The following is a 17,412-nucleotide window of genomic DNA, read 5'->3' as shown; positions in this document are numbered from 1 at the left end:
TTTCACACAGATCGGTCTGAATCGGCTCGGGCAGTTCTAGACTCACTGAACAGAAAGCTGCCTCTTTTGGACGTGTGTGATTAGCCTGATAATGAAAAGGGAATCGTTGCTCGAGTTGCTAGCTAGGAAAAGCATTCGGAGCGAACGGATGGTTTGATTGATAGAGCAAAAGATTAAAATCTTGAATATCCGTTATAAATAAACAAAAATGATCAAATATAAGACTTTACGCTGAAAAACGGCCGGTACAAATTTAATGATTACAATATGCATATTTATTATTCATATGGGCTAATTGATAATAACACACACACACACACACAAAAGTGACACATTTATTTTGGTATAAAAAAACTGAATAACGAACTAAAAGAAAAAAACGGTTCACTGAAACGAAGGATTCAAAGGAACCGATTCGAGGGAAAGAATCGAACTTCCCATCACTACTGTACTCGAGCGTGAGTTCCGCATACAGCCGGAGTCTGGACTGTACCATTCAGTCATCTAAAGGGGAAACGCCTTCACGTTTAGGCTTACAGTCTGACACGTGAACTTGCGTTTTTCTGGCGTTTATTTAACAATAGCATGTCGGAACGAGGATAGAAGTGAAAACATTCGTTAGGAGCAAGAGTGTGGTTCAAATGGTAAGATTGCAGAGGCGCAAACCGACGTCCAATGATGAGACTGGTTATTTGCTTATCGCTCAGAGGTTTGAGTGAGTAAACAAGCACAGTGTGCCTCTGTCGGAAGTGTTTCCATAAATTAGGATGCTGAGAGATGCTTACATAACACAAATGCTAATAGACAGATCACTGACACCAATGTTGTAAGATCAGATTCAGTGTTTATTTACAGGGTCAACCCTGATCTATTAAAAAAAGAAAAAGAAAAGCTGAATAATAAAAGACCAACGATATGGAGGTTCCCTGTTTTAGGAAAATCCTTTTCTGTATAAAGAATAGGCTTCGAGTCATCCAAGTTTTTCAGCATTTTATCAGATAAATATATACTCTCACAGAACAATAAATTTAGTCTATTTTTACTTTATACATATAAAGCAGCTATATCCAAGGACTTAAGGCGTTAAAACATAAGGTTGCATTTCTATAATGAAGACTAATGTTCATCATAGCAACGAGGTCCACTGAGCTGAGAGGGTACACATCAATTAGAACCACAATCAACTTTGCATTAAACTCTGCCTCAGGTAATAACATTCTGTTAGAAAATCATTTCATCATTTCAGTTTGGAGAAAACAAAGCTTAGAGCAGCGAGAGGAAACGCTCATTACGGTGATTACTAGAATCTGTCCATGCCCTCATCACACTTCATATGTGCACAAAAAGATGATAAGCAATGACAAATCATCAGGAAGAACAGTGAGGTTAAACAATGCATGTTTTTCAGTAAGTGTTATACCACGTTTAAGTTGAACTGTCTGAGTTTGGCTGCTCAGCCAACTTGGGAAATATGAACAGATGAAGGTAAAAGACCTGCATTAACACACTTGTATTTTCAAGCCCCTGTGAAAGATAGGTAATTACTTTGAATAAAATGGACAAATCAGATCAGAAATCAAAAAGAGCTTGAGGAAAAACTCATGAGCATTAGCAACTTCACAAGCTGACAGAAAGATGGTATAAAGACATACACACGGGAAACTGATTTAGGAAACAAAGTCTTAATCATTTGCACAGACAGGGCAAGAACGCCACAGCAAACCAACTGTATTAATCAATCATGGAAATTATGGTAGTTTTTTGTGATGTTAGTTTCTGTTATTGTTTCCTTACAACCCATGTTTTTCATAAAAGTGGTTTTTAAGATCAGTAAAACCTGAATTGTACATGGTCACCCTGGGCATTTGCACTGTTACGGAGCATAATAAGACGTTACAAAAGGGTTCTCATTTGCCTAGTCCCTTTTTTCAGAGCTACTGCTGTGATACGGTTCAGTTTAATACCAAAATAAGGTTGTTTCGCACACATTGCCGATCACTCTTGATGTAGATGGGACAGGTTTAGGTGCTTTCAGACTATCTGAATATATTGACAATGTACAAGTGAGGTACAACAAAACTGTAAAAACAGCCTGCTAGATCATTTTAAACAATCACACAAACAAGGAATATCAACATTTGAATTCAATTACTTAGTACGTGTGAATAAAAGTTGATAGAACTATCCTCACTGAAGAATAGGTGTATATAGAACTAAACATAACAATGATCTTAGAAAGAAGGTTATTTTTCTGTGACAATTTCAACCATTGATTTTGTAAGATACATAGCACTATACTTTTCTATTCAGGGACAAAAATGACACACGGATCGAGCATCAAACTGAGAATTAGGTTGTGCATGTATATTAAATTTTCAAGAATGAACTGCCAAACAACGTCAGCCATCCAAGTAAAACAAGAAGAATAAAAAAAGAAAAACACGAAACTACAGCATATTAGATTGGAGATTGAAGTAACTATGCATGATAATGTAATGGAAAAGGAATAATCATGGTCTACATTAAGTTTTCAGAAGGTTATCTATCTCTGCATCTCAGTAGTCGCTGTGAGTTGAGCAGCACACTGATTCGGTTTAATGGCTCCAGTGAGTCTTACCCGTCCCTGCCAACCATATGCTACACCGATAAGCCCTTTTTAACCACTCCAAAACATTAGGTTGGTGTGCAGAATCCATCTGCAGTACGTTTGACCTCATAAGGTCAGGCCATTTGGTTTGTCAGTTCATCTTCTGAATATTCCAACCAGCAGAAAACAGAATTCCTCGTGTCCGTTGTGATATGCTGGATCAGTGTAACACAGGCTCGGAATGGCTAGTACTAGTAAAGAATTGTCCATAAAAACCCTTGGGTGTTAACAAAAGATTACAGTTTAACGTTAATTAGGAACTAAATGTATGTCGAACATCATTTAATAAAATTGAGCGAATGAGTCTGCGCTAACAGAAGTCTGTGTTACTCATTGCTGTGCATGATCTATGCATGTAAAAAAGAAAAAATAATCTAATGGCCATCAGCCATTTCCAATCAATCAGAGTGGACTAACAAAAACACTGTAAATAAACTACATTTCTGTAATGAAGAACCTTCAAGACAACCTCTTCTGTTAATTAGAAAGTAGAAACCACTGCCAAAACCTGCTCAAAGCTTTAGGTACTGGAAACATTAGTTATAAACAAAAACAACAACTAACCAAAAAATAAACCCATGACCACTCTGTTTGTGGCTGCTCACTCCAGCGGGTCAGTCTTTGAATCTAAACCCATCCAGATGCCCGAGCCCAAATGATTATGGTCAAATAACCATCACCTGTTCTGAACGCTCCCTGAGCTACTTCTGGCCATACAGTCTATCAACAGCAGCTCACTGACCACTGGGTCCAAAATACAGAAGGAAGAGAATGATACAAGCAGGCCTCTCGTGACAGTGGGAGACGTTTCAGCCCTTAAAGACATCATGACCCTGTGCTCTGTCTGTAGAGGACCCCTGCCCGTCTATGTTTTCCTGACACTGCCTCATTCTGTCCCGGAGGTGGAGCGCTGGCTCACTCGTGGACATCCCAAATTTCAGAAAGCAGAGGTGGGAGTTTCTTGTCCTGGAGACGCAGGGCGAACACTTGCTCTGAGTGGACGCTGCTCAGGGTGCGCAGACTGACCAGCTTCATCAGCATCCGGGGAAACATCAGATGATCCTTTGGTAGGGATCAGTGAGCAGTAGATGAGTAGGAATACATAGTAATAGCAAAAGCTCATCAGTTATACAGTGTTTTTATTGTTAATTAAAACTACTAAAATCCTTTTTTTATAAATATAATGAGATCACAAAATAATCAGATGACAAACAAAATCACATGATTAAATCAATAAAACTAAATTGGAAATATAAAAATAAAAGCTCATTTGAACTATTAATACATGTTATAATCGTATATAAATAATACTACAATAAATCTGATTATAGTCAATTGTTATTTGTTATTGGTGTAAAGGTAGAATCATCAGTGCCACCATCTGGATGCAAAAGGACACAACAGGCTATACACACACACACACACACACACATTGTCTTTGTTTTTATGACAAATAAAAATACATTTACTGTAATCTTACATTGACTACCGTTCAAAAATTTGGGGTAAGATTTATTTTTTTACAACTTTTATGTTATATAAACATTTATGAAGTTACAAAATATTTTTTTGTTAAATTTAAAATAAATTGTATTTATTAAAAAATCTTGGAAAAAAACAAAATCACTGTTTCAACAAAAATATAAGCAGCACATTGGTTTTGCAACAGTGATGATGATGATGATAAATGTTTCTTGAGCACCAAATTAGCTAATGCGAATGATTTTGAAGGAGTTCACAGGAATAAATAAAACATGTAAATATAATAAAATAAAAAATAAACACTAATATTGTTTCACCGTATTTTTTTATCAAATAAATGTAGTCTTGTCGAACATAAGAGACCCATTTCAAAACATTTAAAAAAATCTTACAGGCCACAAACTTTTGAATGGTATTGTATGATTTTAAAATGAAGAAACACTATAATAAAACTCTAATATTCTTTTAGCACTCATTTTTCTTCTTGAAGTGTTATTTGTTACTCACGTTGGGTCGTTTTATTCTGATGTAAGAGTTGAGAGCGTCCACATATGGCTGCTGTAGTCTTTCCACTAACTCGTGATCCTGCACGTTCGGTCGGTCTGACCCCCACACACAAACACACACACACACACACACACACACACGAGACAAGAATAGCAAGATTGATTGACACAAGTGAATAAGAATGATGCTGCATTTCATTTATTTTGTGAGAAAGTGCCTTGGGAATTACTAAAGGATGGATTATTAAAAATCTCTCAAAATAAACCAGCAGCACACCAGATGCCAATCTCAGATTAGAGATTTAAAATCACTTCTAAATCTAATGGGATATTAAAAATGGCTTCCCCTTTTAAAACATAAATTTTACTAAACCCTTTATGACACTCAAGGCTTAGTTATTAGAAATCCATAACAGCAAGCTGAATATAAATACAACATTTAGCGGCAGGTTTCGTGCCATTAAAAATCTCATTGTGCTCATAATTATCTTGCTGCTTTATTTGATTTCTTCACCCCTGAAAATGGGACATACTGATATTTCTTAACAGGAATAGGGCCAAATAAATGCCTGATAAGACCCACCAGAAGCCAAACAATATAATATTGGTTCTTGTGTCAAACTGACCTGCCGAGAAAATGTTGATAGCGATGAGCAAAGCGTACTCGGCCTCGTCCAGGTGGAGGTCATTCATGCCTTTTGAAAACTCAAAGATGGGGTTGATGAACTCAAACTGCAGCCCTGCGGACGAGCCAGAGAGGACAGAGTTCATTTTAGGACATGAACAGCAAAAACAGGTATCAAATAAAACCACATGAAACATTCATAAGGCTTAGGGGTAGACTATATTGTCAAAATTACAATATTTTCTTTTTTTATATAAATGCTAAGAATAAAATAATACAGTATAGTTACTTTCTGGACTTTATCTTTGTTATTAAAAGAAAGAATAATGATGCAAATTAGACATACCTGTAAGCCCTAGCTGTAACAAATCATATTCTTCATTATTGTAAACACTAGGCAAGTTTAAAACAAGCACCCATTTAAGAATTTCATGCAGTACCTGCTTTGGCAAAATCTTCCTTGTTGTAACTGAAGTCTTTGAGGAAGGTGATGCTATCTATCGCTGGGTTATAACGCCTGGAGGTCTCTAGCAGCATGATCTACAGGAGAAAAGAAAGTTGAGCAGGTACTGTATGTTAAACAAGCAGTACAGTTACAAAATAACAGCAGAAACAAGTCTGCCAAAGAACAGCGCTCCATCCGCGCATTCAAAAACAGCAACAGAGCTGGACCGAAAACAATGTGTGTTAAAGGTCCCTCAAGTCGAACCTCTATAGTGGAGGTCTTCAGCAGGGCGATCTGGTCCTCTCGGGTGAGCTCCAGGAAGCCAGGCAGCTGCTTAGCAAAGTCTACGATCTCCTGCACAGACATGATGGCCAGCTCAGTGAAATGAGCAAACCGCTGCTGGCGAACCTCTCGGTTGAGTGGGTCCTGACTCTGTGGCCATGGCTGAAAAACAACAGATCTTGATGTAAACTTTTAGGATCAATGCATCACAGTTTCCGAAAGATTCAATCTACATGGCACAATGCATAGTTGGATATTTGAAGGATTAAATACACAACGCAGAGGACTATTGTAATTGAATAAACATGTATTAAAATGCATGGCAAAGCGGAGCTACAATCATGTTAAATGGCCTGTTAGTCCACCTTAAAAAAAACAGACTAGTATGATTTCAGTCAAGACTATTGAGTTTTAAACAACAAATTACTGTTTTTAAGTCTGGTTGAAATGAAACTTTTAAAGCTCACTTGAATGCACTTACAGTGACTCCGGGCCGGTCAAGAAAAGAGCGTTTGTTGCACTGTTTCTGCAAGGCCACCAGTTTTTCGATCATCTCCTGCTGTTCAGGAGCCAGAGGGGGCATCTCGGGGGCAGGGCCGGGTGTTGCCACTGCAGAGGTACGTGCCGTCTCCTCTTCCTGTTTTTTCATCTTTTTCAGTCGGATCTGCTCTTCTGACAGCACACCTATAAGACACAGAGAGATAAAGCTGCTAATAGTATGATAAGGCACAATAAGCAATATACACGATCACAATGTCATATGAACATATCATAACAGATAAGATAAAAAGATTTGACGGCATCTGTTTGGACTGCTTGTGACGTTCATGTTTAATGAAGAGAGCCACACATAGATGAAAAAGAAACTATATTAACTTTTAAATATAATTAATATTTAAATACAGCAAGGACACAATAAAGTCAAAAAATGTTCTCCATTCATGAAAGAATCCTGAAAAAAACAAACTATAATAGTTTCTACAAGAATATTAAGCAATCTAACTGTTTTCAACATTGACAATAATTAGATTTTTTTCTGAGCACCAAATTAGCATATTATAATGATTTCTGAGAGATCATGTGACACTGAAGATTGGAGTAAAAGCTGCTGGAAATCAGCAGGAATTAACTACATTTTAAAATGTATTAAATAGAAAAAGTTACTTTAATTTGTAAGATTGAACAGTATTAGTGTTCAAATAAAAGCAGCCTTGGTGAGCATAAGAAACGTCTTTCAAAAGCAGCCTGGTGCTGATGTGCAGAGTGTGACTCACATTGCTCCAGCATTCCTGCCTCCCTGCACTTGCGCAGACGGCACTGCTGACACTTGCGGCGCATGTACATGTCCATCTCACAGCGGCCCGAATTCTTACAGGTGTATCGAGCTCCTTTGATGACGCTGCGCCTGAAGAAACCTTTACAGCCCTCACAGCTGAGCACGTTGTAATGAAAGCCCGATGCTTTGTCTCCACATACACTACACACTTCATTCCCCAACATCTTGGGAGCAGGGCCTTTCTTTCTCTTGACTGGCTGACCCTCTGCACAAACACACAGGACAGAAACACTCATGCAAATCCAAAGCCACGTTTACAAATAAATCCTAGCACACAACTTATGAATGAGTGCATTTGTGTTTACTTAACCAGTTAAGCCAGTTCATCCACACATATTCACACACTCAAACTGACACGCATGTCCATGCATGAGTAAAAGTCACGTGTCACACCTTATGTAATAGGCAAAGTTCAACACACTTTTACACTATAAGCAATGCGAAGTGTATTATCTGTGAAAAGAGTCCAGAAGTATCCCACACTTGTTCAGTCTCACCTGGTACAGGTGTGTCCTCTGTGGGGTACATCTTGATGTCGCCGGACTCCATGAGCAGCGTGTCGTTCAGGTCATTGTGTGAGGTGCCGTATGACTCCGTCTGACTGAGAGTCTCTTGTTTCACTTTTGCCGTCGCTGCTGAAGGGCTCTCTTCACTGGCACGGCACAGAGAGTCCCCTGTACACACACATACCAACAACACACAGCTCTATTAAAACAACCAACTAGTCAATTAATAAGAACAACTACTGTAGATGTTTTTTATTATAGCGTTGCATACACATCCAGACACATGAATTTTGCATGTTTATATTATTATACAGGGAACCCTTTGGATTAGTCATTGGAACTAGGAACCAAATAGTAAAAAAAAAAAAAATGCTGAAAACCTTGAACCCCAGACTTCATTTTGGTACATCTCTGGTTGTAATGGATGATTATTACATATCACACAACCAACAACAAAACGCATAAACGTTAACACATATGACCAATATTTTTATGTTTCAATTGGTTAATTTGTTATTTAGAAACATCAGACACCCTAAAAAATGAATTTTTATCCACACCTCTATCTAGCAACATACCTTTACACGAATGGTAGCTATGTTAATCAGGCAAAAAAAAAAAAAAAACATTTGGAAATTTCTCAAAATATTTTATTTTAGTTTCCAATGAATTAAAAAGTCATTCAAATTTGGAACAACATAAGGGTGAGAAAATGACGACAGAACTGCCCCTTTAAGCAACACTAACACAATGTCTAGCAGGTTTGATATTTTGTTGTCTATACGTACAATTAAATTCATACATTAGCTCACAATAACACTTTTCTGACTAAATATTGCAATTACTTTTAAGAATCAAGGTGATTCTAGTGGATATATGGAGTCAGTTCCTCAAGTTCACAAAACCTTTCATGAAGTATGTTGTAAAGGAAAGCTTGTGTCGTTTTTCTTAGAAACAAAAGCCACTTGGTTTGATATTTCCTTATCAAATGCAATGACACTCAAAAATGTATAGGTGTGATTAAAGTGGTCAAATATGTTCCGGCAACTTCAGATTTTATTTTTATTTTCATCCACCCTCTGTACTGTATGTGAATGTTTGACATTGTAGTAAAAGAAAAAGGAGTCTTACCATGACCAACATCAGTGATATCAGTCGTAGAAAGGGTGGACATCTTCCACACAGCCACTTGTCATAACGAACCAAGACTGCACCTGCAGAGCAGGATAAAAGCAAAAGCTGAATCCTTGAAAGACTGCCTGGTTCGGTTTATAATGTTAAGTCACCAAAAAAAAAGCCTCAAACGGACACTATCTTTGAATATAAAATATAATATTGAATCAAAACCACCTACAATATTGAACGGCAAGCAGCAAAGCGTGTTCAAAAAGCAATGACACACCTGGCATTTACAAAGCCAGCACACGTAATATGGACAGCAGTGGTTTGCCACTCTCACTGTCTGAGTGCACGCAATGCTGATCTTCACTGATGACTGCCAGCACAGTTCCTTAAGTAGTCACACTTCTGTATGGAAAGCTCACAAAAACTACACAGTCACCCTTTCACATCATGGGATTTTTTTCTTAAGCTAAACTGTGCACAGCAAAAAATCCAAATACAATTGAGAAATATTAATCAAAGTTAATGTAAGTTTCTGTCAACTAAGCATGCTGTATGAACTACCTACTTCAGAATAGGAATTGAAAGTGCAAAAAAAAAAAATACAAATTGGTCAACACTGGTCACTCATGGATGTTTATTTCTGTTCTAACAGGGAGGGACATCTGATTTGGGAAATAATATTTTGGATAAAGGTTCAATCACGTTAACCCTGGCATGTCAAAAGTCAATGGGCAAAGTCGTTTTTTTTTCATTTAATATAATTTTCCTGATGGACCGCCAATGGTGGACAAATTTCAGGTCAAAGTTTTTTGAACTATGAAATATAAAGTCACAGCTCTGGCCAAACAGGAAGTTACTTGGTCTGTCAGTGACCTCTGTGTGGGCAGTCCACAACCACAGATCCTGCCTACTTCGATCTGGGAAACTGCCATGCAAGTGTAAATGCGACCATGCCTTAAAAATGCACAATAATAATATGCTGATTCAAATCTACAATAAGAACTTATCAGCTATATGCAAAAGAACCATGACTCACAAAAATAAAATGCTACTTAAAAAAAAAAAAACACTTCTAAGGGGAACTTCTTTTAATAACAATGTCCTTAACTGACCAGCAAAATGCACTCCAACTCCTCCTGAAATGAATAATACTGTTGAAGATGCAAAGAAATTCACTACGTACTAAAATTTTCCATTATTACGAGCACTTATTTTCTAATTCAAACAGAATACCTACCTTCAGTTGGAGCATGCTAACTATTTGGTTTCATTTTTAGATTGTTTCATTTTATCTTCCTTTTCTTTCTTTAAACAGTAGTAAAGGTAATATAGATATATATTTTTGGCCAATTTCAATATCTGGACATCTTTATTCTGATATATCAATACGATCAGTTAAAAAACACAGCAATAGCATCTATGAACATAGAACTTGGATTTGAGCATTAAGGTAAACTGCATACAATAAAAACAGCTCAAATGTATAGTTAACCAGGGGTGTCCCAATCTTTACCTGTAGGGCCACTAACCTGAAAAGTTTAGCTTAAAGCTTAATTAAACGCCAAAGCTTATCAAGGTCTTTAGATTTACTAGAAACTTCCAGGCAAGTGTGCTGAAGCAGGCTGGAGCTGAACTCTGCAGGATGTTGGCCCTCTAGGAGCAGGACTGGACACCTCTGATATAGTGTGTGCATATGGAGCTGAAGCAGCAGAACACGTTAATGCGAGTGAGAGCTCCACTTACCCCTAGAGTGACGATTTGTTATTGTCCCTCCATGTTGTTGTCTGCTTCACTGCCAGCACATCATTTTTATCCTGTCCAACCGTCTGGATGCCATCGAAGGGAAGCTTCTCTCCTATGACAGACTCCTCTGTGTTGCAGCTTTCTGATTGACAGCAAAACAAAGAGAGCAAAAACAAGAGTCAGACTTCTGTCTGAGGGTTGCACAGCTCCAGTGCCAAAGTGTTCCGAAGTGATTTTATAAAAACAAGCCAGCAAGTGAGAAACAAGCAACTGGAAAGAATGACAGAAGAGAAGGTAAGTAAGAGAGAGAGGGAGGGAGAAAAAAAGAGAGAGCAAGAGGGCACATGAGAGGTTACTAGCGGTCGTTCACATGGCTGTGAAATCCCCACAGAGGCCTGAACTCAAGTCTTTCTCTCTTGTAAGCCGGTCTCCCAATGCACATCTTTCACACATCTTGGATTTTAGAAAGATATGGAGTCACTGAACAGATGCACAAAAACCATCTCAGTGGAAGAGATTTGTACAATATATAGAAGAAGGCACTTATACTATTCAACACTTAAATTATTACATTCTACAAACCCTGGATAGAATCTATGCATTTACTGAATTAAAAATCAGCATTAATGGGACTCGTGCCACTAGACACCATAAAACGTTTGTGCTTTAACAATCAGAACGATGTCGACCAGGAGACAACCTTGACATGCCTCATCCAACTGTTACAGCTTTGCCAGAAGCAGACCAAAGTCCAGGTTATGTCACAAGCTGTGCAAAACTTATCAAATAAAACAAATAAAAGTGAAACTGCAACCCTAAATTCATTAAAAGTCAGAAACTCTTAGCAGCCCTAGATAATAAACAACAAGAAGAACCATTTCTAATATACAAACTGAAATACACTTTGCAAGATTCGAAAGAAACCGATTTTGTTCATAAATTGCATGATAATCAGCCGACGTTATAGCAGCTGTAAGAAACGACAATGGTTCAGATGTGTATCAATTCCCCTTTGTTAAAAGGTTCAGTGAATTAAAAACATTTATTAAAATCACATTGAACATGACTCGAAGTAAACCAATGGAAGGCTTCTTTCAGTGTCCAATGTTCTACACTTATCAGTGGGCTGTAACCTTTGTCCTATAAATCAGTGTGCTCTACATCTGCCAGATCAAGAGTCAGCTCATCTGCTGGCAGATATGATAGCTGGATAGTGACAATGAACAACTGAAACATGAATAATAGGCCATCATTCAGACTACTTCATTTTAGAAGAAATGTTTTATTTGCTTTTATGTTAATTTGCAATGCATTTACCGCAAAGTGCTGCCCGAAAGTTTCAAGCCCAGAAACGGGTTAAAGTTAAAATTCAGCTTGTTTTTAGGAAGTGGTGTTTTCCAATTTTGTACAAGCTTCCTCTAAATTTGTCATGAGAATTAAGAGGAAGAAATCCTTACTATACATAGGATGCAGATTCATAATGCAACGCGGCAACATCCAATTTAGTCTAAAAGTACTGTTTGCTTAAACCCTTTACATGGATCTACTGTACTTTTGCTGTTGATAGATAAAAAAAAGCAAAGCAACATATAGAGATGCTGCGTGGACTGGTTTCCACATTGAAAAAGACTATGTCTACCACCAAATAAAAAAAAGAGGTCTTTTATTTTAAAAAAAAAAATTTCAATAGCTACAAAACTCACCATGCACGGTATAAAATGGTGGGTGAGAGCTAAATTATGCATGAACTATGCATACACTTGTGGTATTTTGTTGAAGGCATATCTTCCTCAATGACTGTAAACTAACAACTTGCCATACACAAATAACAGAGCTAACAACGTATCTTTCATAAACATATAGATGGTAATGACTGTGCATAAACTCCTATATTAAAATAATTGTATTCAACACAAAACAGATCTCAAATAAATATTAAGTCAACATAGTTGATAAGGTTGATAAAATTTTAGTACTCATTTCTTCTTAATGTGCTTTTTACAGTATGATATGTATAAAGTAGGGTACAGTACATTAGGTAGTATGTAATCATAAATGTGTGGATATTAAAGTTGTGATGAAATGGAAGTGGCGGCAGATTATTTTCTTCTGTATTGTGATGTATGACAGAGTGTAACCCCTTCCCTAAACACAACTGTCATTGAGACGTGAGCACAACAAAAGGCTGCTCACTGCAGAGCCAGTGTCATTGAATGTAATACCACACCCCATACCAATCTCGAAACATTACTCATCTCTTCCCAGAGAGGAGGAGCTGGAAGTCATTCAGTTCTGCAGTAAGCCATACTTGAGAAAATCAGGTAACACGGCCTCGCCCACTGGTCTAGAAACTCCCATTACTGTCCTACAGAGACCTGACAAAAGGCCTGCAAGCCTGCAGGGGTGGATTCAAGCGTACTAGATGATTGGAGAAGTCTTGCATTTGTCATAGTTCTGGCAAATTTCATACACCGTTTTTATTTTTGAACAACAATGAATAATCAAGCATCAAGTTGATTAGTTTCACCAACCAATACCAAAACCAGTACAGGCTGAAACCCAGCCTAGAATAGCATATGTAGCAAAGCGACTGAAATTCCCCTCATTCTGCAATCCTTCTCCATGGTGCCACTCCGTGTTTTCCGTTTCCCACTCCCTGCTCAGATAGAGAGAAACCCTCTCAGATATGGAAAGCCAAACCTGACAAAATTTAAGCCAAAAATGTTGTATACTTTTATTTCCTTATTTTTTATACATTTATTTTTTTTTTTTTTCTACGTTAATATATTTCCACATTTATGTTTTTATTTACAAGATTTGTTTCTATATTTCCATATTTATTTATTTATACATTTCTTTATCTGCAGGGTAATGAGGAGGGCTTTTTTTATTTTTTTACCTCAGGAATAGTAATCCAGACAGAGTAGGCAAGTTGTAAACTTTGAGGCCACAGTAACACCTTGTGGTGGCCAAATGAAATACAAGTGTAGCCTACATGATGTGCCTGTTGATAGTAGGATGAATGACTTAGATTGGCAATTAGGGGTGAGCGATATGACCAAAATCTTATATCACGATATGATGTACAATATATATCACGGTATTTAAAAAAAAAAAGTTTTTATGAAAAAAAAATAATAAAACCTCAAGCCCACAGAAGATAAACAGTCAGTAATGAAATACAGATAAGAAAGTAGTACAGCAAAAAATACAAATAAAAACAGAAACAGTAAACGCTATATACATTGTGATTATTGTGCGATTATTGTGCTTTTTATACGGCACAAGGGAGAGTCATACACAAAAAGAAACAGAAGAGCACAAGTTTGCTTTCCATACACTGTATAGCCTATAAGATCTGAAGCCATTCCATATCTAAATGTGAGGGCCAGAATTGCATTTTCATTGTTAAATTGAAGTTTACAGAAACACATCTTCCTTCTGCTGCAGCTGTCAGTTATTCTTCACTCAGCATTCAAACAGCACTAACCTTCAGTAATGACAGTCAGCATAGTAAAACGCTCTCTCCAAGATGATATATTCCCATTTAATGCTTGATGTGTAGAACTAAAAAGATCGGAAATATATTTTTTCCTCCCACTCTGTATCTTTCCCACCTACATGTCCCATTAGGATCTCCATAGTATACATACAGTTAGGGAGATATTAAAGGACTTAATTCATGATATCAGATTTTAGCCATATTGCCTTATCGAAGTCATTCATCCCACAATCAACCACTCTGTCTCGATTACTATTCCTGAGGTAAAACAAGCCCTCCTTATTACCCTATGGATAATGAATTGTAGAAACAAATAAATGTGGAAATTAAGAAATGTGGAAATAAATAAATATAGAAATAAATCTGAATATAATTATGTAAATACGGAAATGAAAGCATAAATAATTAACAGGAAAAAAATAAATGTGGAAAAAAATAAGGAAATAAAATAAATAATTGTAAAAAAAAAAAATATATATATATATATAAATATATATATATATAGTTTAGGTTTTTACGTTTATTTGTATATTTATTTCTTTAATATTTTGACAGGTTTGGCCCTCCATATTCCGAGCGCTGCTGGAGGCAGGAGCCACGCAATTTACATTTCAATTCTCGAGTAAAAACGGATCTATTAAGAACAGTGACACTGCCTTCATCTTAAAAACAACAAGCAGATTTGATATGTCATTCGATCTAGGACCAGAACAGCTGTAAAAACAGCTCACTGTAACTGTAACAAATCTAGCACGCGCATTTCTGTGAAGGATTCGGAGTTAAATTAGCCGGCTTTAGTCTCCACCTCACCCCAAATACTGTAACTCTAGGATTAGCCTCTAAGAAACTCACGACATGACCAGCAAGGCAGATTAAAGCTCATAAAACTGTTACTGTACTGAAGAGCAGTGTTAGTGGTGAGCAGTTAGCCAAAAACATCCTGTTAGCCTGTAAGTTACTCCTTACAACAACGCTGGTGTAACAAAATAAACAAAAACAACCCTTGCAAATACCATCTAAACACTCAAGAATAAATCGGACAGCTTTACGTTAAGAGAGTTAGACAACGTCCGTTTGATCCGGGTTGTTTACAAGCGTTGTATTGTATTGTAATAAGCATCTAGCACTGACAGACATGTCTCCCATCATGACAGGGAAACGAGCTAACATATGTAACGTTACATCTCATTAAACTGACCCAGACACTGTAAACACTCCCAAAACACTCTCGTTAGATGACACGATCAAACGAGGGTCACATTAAAATAACGCTCATGTTCTAGTGATACCTCGCTTTGCTGAAGATGACAAGATCTTTAATCCAGCACGGTTAAACTTTACACTGGCTAATGCGATGTGAAGACAGAAACGCCTAGGTAGGCCGGGGAGGGAGGGAGGGAGGGAGAGAGAGAGAGAGAGAGAGAGAGAGAGAGAGAGAGAGAGAGAGAGAGAGAGAGAGAGAGAGAGAGAGAGAGAGAGAGAGAGAGAGAGAGAGAGAGAGAGAGAGAGAGAGAGAGAGAGAGAGAGAGAGAGAGAGAGAGAGAGAGAGAGAGAGAGAGAGAGAGAGAGAGAGCTTTAAGATGGCTACATACAGTTATTGTCTTCTGCCTTCAAAATAAAAGCGTCTTAGTGACAGTTGCACAACTTTGACTGATATTTGACGCAATAATCGCTATAAATGTATTTAATAACTCATGTTTTATAAATAATGGTTAAATTAAGATTATTTATATATTCAGTCAAAAACATTATACTGTAAACAAGATATATCTGACATGTCTAAACCGATAGATGGCGATATTTACTCGTTTGATTGTATAGGAATGTAAGGGAAATTATATATTTTTATTAGATGGTGTGTAACTTGCCAATCTATTACATCTCATATTCATATCGTTTTTGCTAATGCTGTTAATTGAACATATGGATAGTTGTGACGTTCGGAGACCCACACATACTTGCCCACACATACTTGGGAAAGATGCTAATAAAGATGAGTGAAATGTATTGTCGAGGGCTACTTTCAGAACAGCATTTCTAGTAAAATAGCACGCTTTTCCGATTTTATACAAAGTGTATTCTACAGACTGGATGGACAGTAGTATTGAAGTCCGGCAGATGGCAGTCAGAGTCATATATATATTGTGCTGCAGCCATAACTGAAGAAAAAAAACTGTCTGAACGTCACGTGATTCAAACAAACAAAATAACATTTAGATAAATTGTTTGGCTCCGTGTATGCAGTGAACTGGAATTGAAGTAGATGTAAATCTTCTTTTATTAAAGATATATACGAAACGCATGATGAATTTACACTTTTACAGTTAGGTGTAGGATCTGGCATGTGAATGACTGAATGACTGAATGGCTGACTGAATGACTGAGGCCGGTGACACCAAGGGGCAAGGAACTCGACCGGAAGTTGAAGTCGGGTGGGGGCTGCCATCTTTTAGCAGAACTTCACTTGCGTTAGCATTCCCATTGACTCCCATTCATTTTGGCGTCACTTTGACAGCGAATAACTTTACATCTGAGGCGTTTAAAGACTCTGTTTGTCCATTATTTATTTCTAAAGATACACGACAATGTATAAAGGGCTCCATTGCCTTCTATGTTACATTATGGCCCCGTATAAACAGTTTTTGTAAAAAATAGGCTAACGATTGCGTCATAACCACTCGACTCTCTGTCGCATTACCGTACAGACAGGAGGAGAAGCTCACAGGCAATTAACTTAATATGGCGTACTGGCATTACATTTTAAAATACTATACAAAATAATTAATCAGAATACTTACTCCTGCTCACTCACGCCAAAGAACTCCCCGCTCAAGCTCGCCGTCTCTGCAAGATTAACGATGGCAGTTTGCACGCACAGCTACTAGAAGATTTACATCTGTCAGACAGGTTGCTGACGTCGTCAAGCTTCGTTTGAGTCTGCGCGTCAGAAACGGAAGTGCTAAAAAACGCTAAAAATGGGCTTCACTTGTCTCAATTGAGTTCCAATGGAGTCGCTGTGTCCATTTCTTTTACTGTCTATGGGTGACACACTGGCTGCGTGGCGTGAGCGCCGCTTGTCTGAAGCGTCCCAGAAGCATGGCGGATTGTCTTTACACATCAGAAGCGTGCCTGGCGCGCTGCTGCTGTAGAGGGAGTCCGTTGACAGACCAGGCTCATGTCTTCATTACAACAATATATACTTTTTTTTACACA

The 17,412-nt window shown here is 37.6% G+C and overlaps 1 protein-coding gene across 3 annotated transcripts; it reads right to left on the bottom strand.

The window, feature by feature from the left end:
• Positions 1-827: 827 nt before the first annotated feature.
• LOC113051496 (oxysterols receptor LXR-alpha-like) lies at positions 828-15,589 on the bottom strand. 3 transcript variants are annotated; one of them, XM_026215287.1, is made up of 11 exons: positions 15,489-15,589; positions 10,698-10,839; positions 8,961-9,043; positions 7,821-7,997; positions 7,262-7,528; positions 6,469-6,671; positions 5,970-6,149; positions 5,701-5,800; positions 5,262-5,375; positions 4,637-4,731; positions 828-3,709 (listed from the first exon to the last, which is right to left on the bottom strand). In XM_026215287.1, the coding sequence occupies exons 3-11, from the start codon at positions 9,001-9,003 to the stop codon at positions 3,563-3,565; spliced, it is 1,326 nt and encodes a 441-aa protein (XP_026071072.1). In that variant the 5' UTR covers positions 9,004-9,043; positions 10,698-10,839; positions 15,489-15,589; the 3' UTR covers positions 828-3,562. The 3 variants fall into 3 exon arrangements, with proteins under 3 accessions (XP_026071072.1, XP_026071074.1, XP_026071073.1); XM_026215289.1 differs by lacking the exons at positions 10,698-10,839; positions 15,489-15,589 and adding an exon at positions 9,232-9,347 and having other exon boundaries at positions 3,563-3,709; XM_026215288.1 differs by lacking the exons at positions 10,698-10,839; positions 15,489-15,589 and adding an exon at positions 9,184-9,329 and having other exon boundaries at positions 3,563-3,709.
• Positions 15,590-17,412: the final 1,823 nt, after the last annotated feature.

Source organism: Carassius auratus, chromosome 32, assembly GCF_003368295.1.
Source record: "Carassius auratus strain Wakin chromosome 32, ASM336829v1, whole genome shotgun sequence".
Lineage (NCBI taxonomy): Eukaryota > Metazoa > Chordata > Actinopteri > Cypriniformes > Cyprinidae > Carassius > Carassius auratus.
Note: the sequence above shows the minus strand (reverse complement) of the source record. Positions and strands in the feature narration are given on the sequence as shown.

Coding starts and splice junctions, on each gene's coding strand:
- LOC113051496 (XM_026215287.1), bottom strand. CDS start 9,003: ATGTCCACCCTTTCTACGACTGATATCACTGATGTTGGTCATG. Junction 6,672..7,261: donor GGCAGGAATGCTGGAGCAAT/GTGAGTCACACT, acceptor TGTGTCTTATAG/GTGTGCTGTCAGAAGAGCAG. Junction 5,376..5,700: donor GGAAGATTTTGCCAAAGCAG/GTACTGCATGAA, acceptor GCTCGTCCGCAG/GGCTGCAGTTTGAGTTCATC.